The sequence below is a fragment of the Siniperca chuatsi genome, linkage group LG7 (genome assembly GCF_020085105.1).
Source record: "Siniperca chuatsi isolate FFG_IHB_CAS linkage group LG7, ASM2008510v1, whole genome shotgun sequence".
Taxonomy (NCBI): Eukaryota; Metazoa; Chordata; class Actinopteri; order Centrarchiformes; family Sinipercidae; genus Siniperca; species Siniperca chuatsi.
The window spans coordinates 31,175,051-31,185,752 of NC_058048.1; the positions used below are offsets into that span (position 1 = coordinate 31,175,051).

At 41.2% G+C, this 10,702-nt stretch overlaps 1 protein-coding gene across 1 annotated transcript in view; it reads right to left on the reverse strand.

Moving 5' to 3' along the window:
* col4a3 (collagen, type IV, alpha 3) overlaps positions 1 to 10,204 on the reverse strand; it is a 39,190-nt gene extending 28,986 nt beyond the window's left edge. The window contains exons 1-8 of the mRNA XM_044203154.1: positions 9,908 to 10,204; positions 5,236 to 5,292; positions 4,282 to 4,371; positions 3,352 to 3,396; positions 2,908 to 2,952; positions 2,251 to 2,313; positions 1,026 to 1,079; positions 834 to 860 (exon numbers count right to left, since the gene is read on the reverse strand). Coding sequence (XP_044059089.1) covers positions 834 to 860; positions 1,026 to 1,079; positions 2,251 to 2,313; positions 2,908 to 2,952; positions 3,352 to 3,396; positions 4,282 to 4,371; positions 5,236 to 5,292; positions 9,908 to 9,997 — 471 coding nt within the window. The 5' untranslated portion in view covers positions 9,998 to 10,204. The remainder of the gene's footprint in view (positions 1 to 833; positions 861 to 1,025; positions 1,080 to 2,250; positions 2,314 to 2,907; positions 2,953 to 3,351; positions 3,397 to 4,281; positions 4,372 to 5,235; positions 5,293 to 9,907) is intronic.
* Positions 10,205 to 10,702: the final 498 nt, after the last annotated feature.

Genomic DNA, 10,702 nt, shown 5'->3' on the forward strand with positions numbered 1-10,702 from the left:
AGCTCTAACCCTTGTTAGTTCTCTGCTTGATATTAACTGCATGTGTGGTTCAAGTAAGGTAAAAACACTTGTTATTTTATACCAACAAACAACTGAAAAAGATGTTTGAAGAATTGGAGATACAGGCTTTTATCATGACAGTATGTGAATGTGACGGTGTAGTCCCTCATTCGTCCAGGAGTGTTCTATCGTAGAAAAGGTTTCAGTCGTCGTCATCTGGACACTGTTTTCAGAATCAAGACGTTTCGGCTCCCATCCGGAAGTCATTCTCAATTGTGAAAAAATTGGACAGGAACTAGAAATTTAAGCTACTCTGTGTTACATAAGCCCTGCCCTCAGGAAGGAGTCTAGGAGGAGGTTTTCTTTTTTCACAAAAATGGCTTACTTGACACCCCGTTCAAACCAGAAAGAAAAAAGAAAACCCCTCTTTGAACAGAAATGGTGGTCTGAGATTCAATCTGCCCAAAGTTTATCACAGTGTATTAGCACCTTGGTCACGCCAATCATATGCTAATCAGGTACTTAACAGTGATGAGGGAGGTGCAGCCAGAAAACAATAGGCCTGATTACTGATTACTGGGCCATCATGGAAACAATTAGGTCAGTTTCAGGTGATAATAGCTAGAGTAATCAACAGATACTCAGGTAGACTCCTTCCTGAGGGCGGGGCTTATGTAACACAGAGTAGCTTAAATTTCCCGGTCCATTTTTTCACAATTGAGAATGACTTCCGGATTGGAGCCGAAACCTCTTGATCTCTGAAAACAGTCCAGATGACGATGACTGAAACCTTTTCTACGATAGTATGTGAATGTGTTCAGGTGTGTTCTGACCTTTGCACCTCGCAGTCCTGGTCGACCCTGAAACACATGAACACAGTTAGCTTTAGCTTCTCAGAGCTATTTAGCCTAGCTTAGCTTCAGCCTGCAGTCATTCAAATGTGTTTCACTAAATGACTGACAGGTAAACAGGAAGTCTTCACAGCATTCAATCACTGCTTTGTATAGGAAGTAGGCAGGACTTACTTGAAGGCCGACAGGTCCTGGGACCCCGGGGAACCCTGGGTAACCAACATCTCCCTGGAAGACACCAATCAATACATCATTCAGTGTTTGTGTGGATGAGATCAGGAGATTTCTGTCTCAAGTAGATCATCCTCTGAAGAGTCAGGAGATGGAGCTTAAAAAGGATTATACACTCACTAGATTACAACTTCTGAAAAGTGCATCAACTGTAACGTTGTGATGCTGGGTTGAAGGTAAAAACAGCTTTGAAAGTTCTGAAAATGTTTCGCCTGATAGTCCTGTCTCCTCTGATGTCTTCAGTCACTTCAATAACCTTGTTGGAATAAATGGAAATTGTAGTTTAATTTCATTGTCTATAAAACATACTTGTGGTGCACCTCAGGGTTCGATTCTAGGACCTATTCCATTCTCCATTTACATGCTTCCAATTAGTCACATCGTTTGAGGACATAATACGTCTTTGCAGATGATACACAAGTGTATCCTGTCTACCTTTTTGATAGTAATGATCCGCATGACCAGATTAACCTGACCCTGAGGAAATAAAGAGGTGGTGGGCCACTATTAGTTCCCCTTTCCTCCTGTCTCTGTGCAATGTGAGCAGTCTTTCAATTATGGAATATTATCTGGTCCCAGATTTTCTCTATGGTCATTTCCCTATACACATTAATGTAAGAAGATGCAACACAGAAGCACAAAACTGAAATAATGAAGGTCTTAAAACAAACCCTCTTCTGGGGGCCTAACATTAGGAGACTGAAAAATGTCCCTACAGGTCGTCTGTGCAAGCAGCTTATTACGACTCATGTTTACTTTTATTGCAAGACTGCGACCTCTAGTGGCTGTGGTAATTATGACGGGAGCAAAGGAGGAAGTCAGGTGACGTAGTATAAAGAGACTAACAAACACAGGACTTTCACCCAAGAGACTGGGGTTCGTGTCCTGTGTTAAACCAAAAGTTAATGTTGATTTATTTAAGAAAATCACCTTCACATATCTGTTTTAATTGTCGTTAATGTAGCAAATTTCAAATCTTTAATCAAATTATACACAAACCAGTTAAACACCCACCCACCCCCTTAGTCTTTCAATCAAAACAAATGAAAAATGTGACTTCATGCCAACTGATACCCAGGCCTCTGGCAAAAACTTTAGGCGTAATTTCAGGCACACTGGAAACAAACTGCCTTCAGTAAAATACGATAGTGCAGGGAATCATCTCTACCTTTGTCCCGTTGCATCCTGGGAGTCCTGGTCGGCCAATGGTTCCTTGATGTCCGGGAAGTCCCTGGAAAAACACAACAGTGTTTTCAGAAAATGATAATGTGTTATAAATGTTCAACAAATCACGCTGAAAAGAATCTCCTTCTTATCAGGCCATTTTGTCTGCAACTGAGACTTAGAAAGTCACATTTTCTTCGAATGAGTGAGAAAATCTGTTGCAGTCAGAATATTTCAACTGCTTTCCAGTGCAGTTACATATTTTTTAAGTTAAATTTTTTCTAGTGCAGCGACCTGCCTCATTTTTCAGTGTTTCAATATTTTAAAATTGTTAAAACAAGTTGTTTTCTGATGAAAACAGAGTGAAATATTCCTGCTGCACTGGCAGATTGTTTTCACTTATTTTATGAAAATAAGATTTTTAGGGCTCATTTATAGATAAAAATTACTTGGGAAGCTGGAGATTTTTTGCAATGTAGGAATATGTAGAGATGATTTAAACCTGCAAAAAGTTGACAAAATGTCCTGGAAACATCAGTTTAGTAGAGCATGACCACAGTCTAAATTATCTGTATGCTTTAAATTCTCTCTATTCTCTTGTGTACATGCTTTATGCTCTCTGAATGTACTGATGTACTGAATGGTATGTAATGTTTCTTACTGGCAGTCCTGGAGGTCCTGGAAAACCTGGTTTTCCTGGAAGACCCTGGAGAATACAGAGAGACAGACTGTTACTGACGGACCGTTGTTTAACTTCATATGATGGATCTTTCACTCCTTTGATCTGTATTCAGTCAAGTTAACTAAGATACCAAATCTTTCAGGACGAATTTTGGCCAAATGTGTCTAAAATTATGCTCAAGTCAGAGAAAATCCAGAGTTTAAGAGTTAAAGAGGTTAAAACAGGCAGTTTAATAAGAGGAGAGTCATCATGTTGCCCTCAGAGACACAATCACAGATCACAACGATGAAATCAAATTTACATTTCAAACCAGAATTCAGCAAATAAAAGACTCCAAAGTTGTACTGGGAAATTTGGAGGGAAATATTAATGATTCATCATCATCATCATCATCATCATCATCATCATCATCATCAGTCATACCCGAGAGCCTTTCAGTCCTGGACCTCCTGCTGCTCCCTGCTCACCCTGAAGACAAAAAAAAGTCAAGAAAAGAATCATCATACCCAAGAATTCTGCAGAGATCGCTGACATTTATTAATATTCAGCTGAAAACATTACTACAACTGTGTTGCTACAGAACAGAGGCTGAGAGCAGCTGATACTGTTTTTAGGGCCTCGAGACCACACAGTGTCCTCTTCAGTCTGGACAGTTGGACGGACAGAGAGTTTTAAACTGTGGGTTTTATACAAAACATACAAGATGGGATTGTGGATGTCATTGTTGTGAAGTCACAAGTCAGTCTCAACTCCTGGCTATCAAGTCAAGACCAACAAGTCCTCAAACAGCAGTCATCACCTGTCTGCTGCTCTGCTCTGACAAACACACCTTTACCTCCTGCTCTGAAACCTGATTGGCTGCTGTCAGATTGATTCAAAGTTTATCTGTTGTCAGAAAAAGGAAGAGTTTTTATGACATCGTGTTTAATCTTTGGACCTGTGGAGGATATCAAGTCATTGGTGTCAAAGTCTTTTTAGATTTTGTCAAGTCTGAAGTGACCAGATGCATATCTCTGAAATTTAATCAATAAGTCATTGTGTTTGAGCTGCAGACCCGCAGTCATCAATCTGGAAACAAACAAATAAATAACTTTCTCCAAATGAGAAAACAATACAACTGCTCTGATGTTTGAAACAATGACAGCAAGTTATCTTAATAAACTAAAGGCAGATGGCAGGAAGAACTCCTGAACTGTAACATCTGTTGCTGAAATAAAAAGAGGACCTTGGAGAGAACCTTGAGGAACTCCACAGTCTGTTAAAACATCTGAAATAATAAAGTAATAATAATAATAATAATAACCGTCTTAATAATAATAATCTGTCTGCTGTGTTCAGTTCAGAGGCTGTTACCTTTTCTCCAGGTGAACCCTGGTGTCCCTCGTTGCCAGGGTAACCAGTAACTCCTGGAAGTCCGTCGTATCCAGGGTAACCAGGTTCACCCTGTGGAGCACGAAAACAGAGGTAGATCACATGAGGTGTAGAACAGCTCCTCGGTCAGTTCCCCTGTGTCCACACAGAGGCGGTAAACTCAGGTAAACTCAGGTGTACATAGATTCTGGCTGAGGTCTTGATTCATTCAAGTTCCTGAGCGAACAGACGGATGTTTCATGTTCAGCAGAGAGGAACCAACCTTTATTCTCCTACTGAACACACCTGAGATCACAGAGTTTATACTTGGGTGGTCTAAGGTACCACACCTGAGACACACCTGACTGCAGCGGGGGGGGCGGGGGGGGGGAGGTCCTCTGACTGTCCATCCATCACAATTCAGATAACACAAGACAACAGTTGATAAAAATGTTTCTACGTCCATCATGGTCACTTTTAGTTATCACCCAGAGGCCAGTGCTTTCAGGACCTTCCTGCCCTGGGTTTTGCCTCTCAGGTTTTGTACAGGTTATTGTCCTGCCCTCTGATTGGTTGAGGTTGTAATAGCCTGTGGGGAAGACACTACTGAAGGCTGGAAAAAGTACTGTAAACATTTTTCAGGTTAAAAGAAAAAAACAAAACGATAAAAACATTTTCATTTACAGTTAATATTCTCCTAAAAAGACTCAGAAGATTCAGATATCAATCATAAAGGACAGCAGTCTCTGTAGTAAAGATGGAAATACAATAGTCATCTATCATAAAGTATGACGTCTCTGTCAATGAAAAATAAATGTGATTTTAATTGGCATTATGTTTATCAATGAGAAATAGATAGATAGATAGATTGATTTAAAAATTGTCTGTGAGACAGAACCAGGACTGAATCACTTCCTGTTCTGACATCAAGATAACATCTGTGTCCCATCCGCTCACCTTTTGACCTTTGACCCCGTCACAGTGACAGAAAGACTTCCCGCTGCAGTGACACACCTGCAGCGAGAGAAGACAAGAAAATCCAAGTTTAATAGAAGTTTAATATATTCTGAGTGGGACCTTCATCGTCATGGTTACAATGATAACCTGGTGGTTATGGACTCTGTGGGTTTAAACCCAAACACCTTCATGGATCCTGCAGGTAAAGTTTAGTCCTGAGTGAACTTAATCTCAGGTTTAGACTGTAGTGAAGTTGTTAAGCATGTTTCTTCATGATGTTTTTATCTCTCAGGCATATTTCTGTGTGTTTAAACCCAAACGCCTTCATGTATCCTGCAGGTGTAACAGTGTTCTTCCTGCAGACAGTCAGACAGACAGGCTGATGAAGGTCTGATGTCGTCTTATCTTCATTCCTGTCTCACATCCCGCATGACGCTCGATGCCTCGACACGTCCAGCAGGGCACTGTGGGTAATGTTCTGCATTTATTTTCCTGTGAGGGTTCGGGTGATTTCACACAGAGAGAAACAGATCTGCAGACTTGCTGTGTCTCAAATACAGATCAGATTATTTTCATTTGTCTCTGTGCATCAGATGACGCTCACTGTGGAGGTGCAGAACAAAAACTATGATGTAAAAAGACAAACATTTATTCGATCGAACATTGTTCTGTCCAAAAGGTCAGACTAAAACAAACTCTCTTCTCTGCAGCGTTCAAATGATACAACAACAGGAAACAGACAAACTCTTCAGGTGTCAAATAACTAAACAACAACTGAAACACCTGAAATATTCCATCGCAGGTTCATAAACGCACCCTGGCAACATTACATTATGTTTTATAAGTTCATCCTGTTTTGTACGTAAAATATATGAAACTACTAAGTATAAAAAATAGTTTAAATCAGCTCCAACTCAACCAACTACAACAGAAAAATGTTAATTACACATGAATGCATCAGTAATAATAATACAATAATATAATATGAATATTTTTACTTTTGATACTTTATGTACATTTTGCTGATAATACTTGTACTCAAAGGTCCAGTGTGGAGGATTTAGTGGCATCTAGTTGTGAAATATCAGATTTGAACCCCGCTCGCCTCGCCCTCCCCTTCCAGGCGTGTAGGAGAAACTACGGTGAAGCAAAACTCGCGAAAACGCGAAATGCCCGCTCTAGAGCCGGTGTTCGGTTTGTCCGTTCTGGGCTACTGTAGAAACATGGCGGTGCAACATGGCGGCCTCCGTGGAAGGGGACCCGCTCCCTCTGTAGATATAAAGGCTCATTCTAAGGTAACGAAAACACAATGATTCTTATTTTCAGGTCAGTAAACAGTAATGAAAACATACTTATGAATATTATATTCCATTTCTGCCTCCTAAATGTTTCACACTGGACCTTTAAATTAAGTAATGTTTTCAATGCAGGACTTTTACTTGTAACAGAGTATTTGCACAGTGTGGCATTGCTACTTTTACTAAAATAATTGATCTAAATACTTCTGCATTTATACAACGTTTTTATCCAGAGTGCCGCTCATTCGCCAGTTCACACACACACACACACACACAGTCTATAACCCACGCAGGTGCTGGTCTGACCATGAGGATCAGTTTGGGGTTCAGTGTTTTGCTCAAGGACACTTCAACAACACGTGGACAGGAGGATTTATTAGCTTGTTTGTTAGTGGACGACCTGCTCTGCCTCCTGAGCCACAGCCGACCCGTGACATGGGTGCATATAGCTTGCAGAAATATGTTAATGCATTTGGTAACTTGGGGTTAATGTGTGTAATCGATAAAGAAAAAACCTGTAAATCCCCAAAAGTTTGTCACAGAAATCTGATTTCTGACCAGCTGAGTGTCTTATTTCCTGCAAATTGGAGTCTATATGATTTAAACAAATGAAGTTCTTGAACTAAAAAGTGAAAAATGAGTTGACAGGTGAAATTATTTCATTTAAATGTTTTCATTCACTGTGCAGCTGCTTTCTGTCGTTGATTTACCTTTTCACTGCAGCTCAGCAGATCAGATCACTGTGAGTGTGTGTGTGTGTGTGTGTGTGTGTGTGTATTTGGGACAGTAATAACAGCAGATCAGGACAAAAGGCTGAAACAGAAAACAGACGAACTAAAACAACAGACAGAGACCAGCCTGTCTGACTGACTGCACAGAGACAGACAGACAGACAGGTTTTATTTCCTGTCTGACATTCTTTTTACATTCTTTGATTTCCGCAGTAAAAAAAAAAAAGGCAGAAAGTGTTCAGATCAACCTGCTGATAAAACGCCAGCTCCACTTCGTACTATGGAAGGGGGGACTCTTGAGAGACCACTACGACCTGCAGGGTCACATGACCGACAGCCAAAGGTGTCAGAAGGCTAAAACCTGATGATGGCGCTAGATGAACCAAGTCAGAGGATCACCAAAGTTATTACAGTTCATCCTGAGGGCAACGTGAACGATGAAGCACGTTTCATCACAGTCCGTCCAATAGTTGTTGAGATATTTAAGTCACACACAACACTAACATCTTCATCATCAGTCCGTCTCTTAACGTTGGAGGGAAACCAAAGCTGATGTAAAAACGGATTGCTGTTGAGGCTCTGAGGCATCTTCAGATCAAAACTCGGGGATTATTCAAAGTATAAAAGAACATCATCAGCGAAATGAGACACATCAGACTGTAATGGACCATGAGCTTCAAATGGAGACAGATCCCACTGAAAAGAAAACCTGATGACCAAACGTCAAACGTGACCGGGAGCAGAAGTGTGGCGGACGAGGAGAGGGAACGATGGATAAAAAAATAATAATACGCTTTATTTATTGCTCGCTTTTCAAGATACTTAAGATGCTTTACATGACAAACTAAAGATCCTACAGAACTAAAAAGGCACGAGGACATGAAAACATCATCAAACAGGTGATCTATGGGGTGACATTGCAATAACAGGTCACGCAGCCAACAGTGAACATGCTAACAGATTAGCTCACTAGCGGCAGTGCTAGCTCAGTTAGCCCCTTTAGTCATGTGACCCTGCAGGTCATAGTGGTCCGTCAAGCCTCCCAAAACACACCGAGCACAAAGAAGTGTGTAGTAGGAAAGGAAGACGGATGGAGGTAGCGGAGAAATACTGAGCATGCTCAGATACTCTGAACATTACTGACTGATGGTGGTCTCTGATTGGTTAAGAATGATAAACAGCCAATCAGGAAAAAGCATGTAGGGGGAAGAGAAAATCCTAATTCAGGTGTCTGCAGACAGATGGATTTAACAGGTCTGAAGTCCACAATTCATCTAGTCCAGAATTTACCAAGACCATAACTCACCAAGAGCTGAACTCACCAAGAGCTGAACTCACCAAGACCAGAACTCACCAAGACCAGAAATCACCAAGAGCTGAACTCACCAAGACCAGAACTCACCAAGAGCTGAACTCAGCAGGAGCTGAACTCACCGAGACCAGAACTAACCAAGACCAGAACTCACCAGGCCATACTATAGTCCACTATAGAGGATATGACGCTTCTCACTAGATATTTCACAGTGAACAGAGATTTCAAACACATCAGCTGCAACTCGGGTCCACCGCTGACTGAAGACGTGTCACATCAGAGTTTCTGATCTGTTCTCATCAACATCCATTTTTCTGAACGCTCCAAACAAACATGGACGCCTCACATCAGCTCAGGTCTTTCCTTCAAATGTAATGAACACATGTCGAAGAGAGTGCGTGCTTCTGTACTAACAGGAAAACTAATTTAAAAAACAGCTAAAATAACAATATGTACAACACATACTTTTTATACATAACTGTGTATCTTCCTCGTAAATTATACTCTACTTTGTTCTGTTTTATTGTTTTCTTCTACTCTAATTTACGACATTTGACCTGTTTACAGTGTTATATTGTTAATACACAGTATTTTAACCCTCACCTGACCGACTCTGTAACCATTCAGGTGTTTGATGATGTGAACGCTCACACGTCATAAACGACATTAAACATCTCAACCATCACACATGATGAAAACCAGCAGAATACACTACTTCACAGTACGACCCATGATTCACGGCAACATGGAGGTGATGGTGTCAAAGAGAAGTACTATTGTATTATTATTATTATTATAATTATTATTATTATAATTAGTAGTAGAAGCAGTGAAATAGTACTACTACTAATAATAATGGCAGGTTTATCAGTGTCACAGTCTACTGTTAAAAACACACAACAATAAAAACTGAACAAACACTGACTTCACACACACACCAGTCTGTCTGTTACCATGGTGACACGCGCGCGCGCACGCGCACACTGTAAGGCAGCAGGTGAATCAGTTATTGATCAGCTCACACACAGACTGATGAGCTGATAACAGGATGTGATGAAACAGACACTTACACTAAAATGCAAATTAAACAACAAACACTTCTTAAAAGATTCTTGCATATTTTCACAATAAGAGCCCCTTTCTCTGAGCTGAAGAGAATATCATGTTAATCAGCAGATATCTGAAGCAGTTCAGTCTCTTGTTTGATCTCAACAGTTTCTTCTCTCAATAAAAACTACACACACTTTTAATGAACTTGTATTAAGCCATCTCTCTCTGTGTGTGTGTGTGTGTGTGTGTGTGTGTGTGTGTGTGTGTGTGTGTTCACTCACCCTCTCGGCGTTTCCCGGAGCGGCGGAGCAGCAGAGCATCAGAACCAGCAGCGGGACGATCCTCCGCCTCGGGCCGCCCGGAGCCTCCATACAGACGGACACACAGCTGAGGGTCCCCGCCGATCAGACTGAACTCAGCACGGCTCGGTTCCGGCTCCTCTCACCGGTTCTGCTCGGTTCAGTCCAGAGGGGGGGTCCGTGCATCTGATCCTGTCGGGCCACAGCAACCTGCTGCGGGCTGCAGAGAGACAGACAGTCCGCTGACTGAGGAGTCAAACCCGCAACACTCAGACCGACGCTTCCGGTTCACGTTTCAAAATAAAAGCCTGCACTCACAGAGCTCTGATGAGTAATTACCTGATTAGCTGAGAGAATAATCATCAGATTAATGAAAGCAGTTGTTATCTGCAGAGTTATGAGCGTCATTCTGCTTTATATTTAATTCCTGTAACATTATTAGTCTCGTTCACATTCAGCTGCGAGAAACCTTCAACACTTTCTCTGCTGCTCCACGATGATAATCTGGTGTTTCTGTCTCTGCTTATGATGTAAGAGGGACCAAACAGTCCCGATGGAGACATGATGCGCCACAGCGTTTCTCACCTGTACAAGGAAACATTTGACTGAAACCAAACTCGAAGCCTGAAAACAGATTTATATGTAGAAATACAGGATCTGACTAAACTAACGGTTCAGCTTCACGGAAATATCAAAACATGTCAAACTCGAACTCCTGTTGTTTTACAGAGAGAGGGAGTGTTTCTGCAAAAAGGTAAAAACAACAAACAGTTGGTC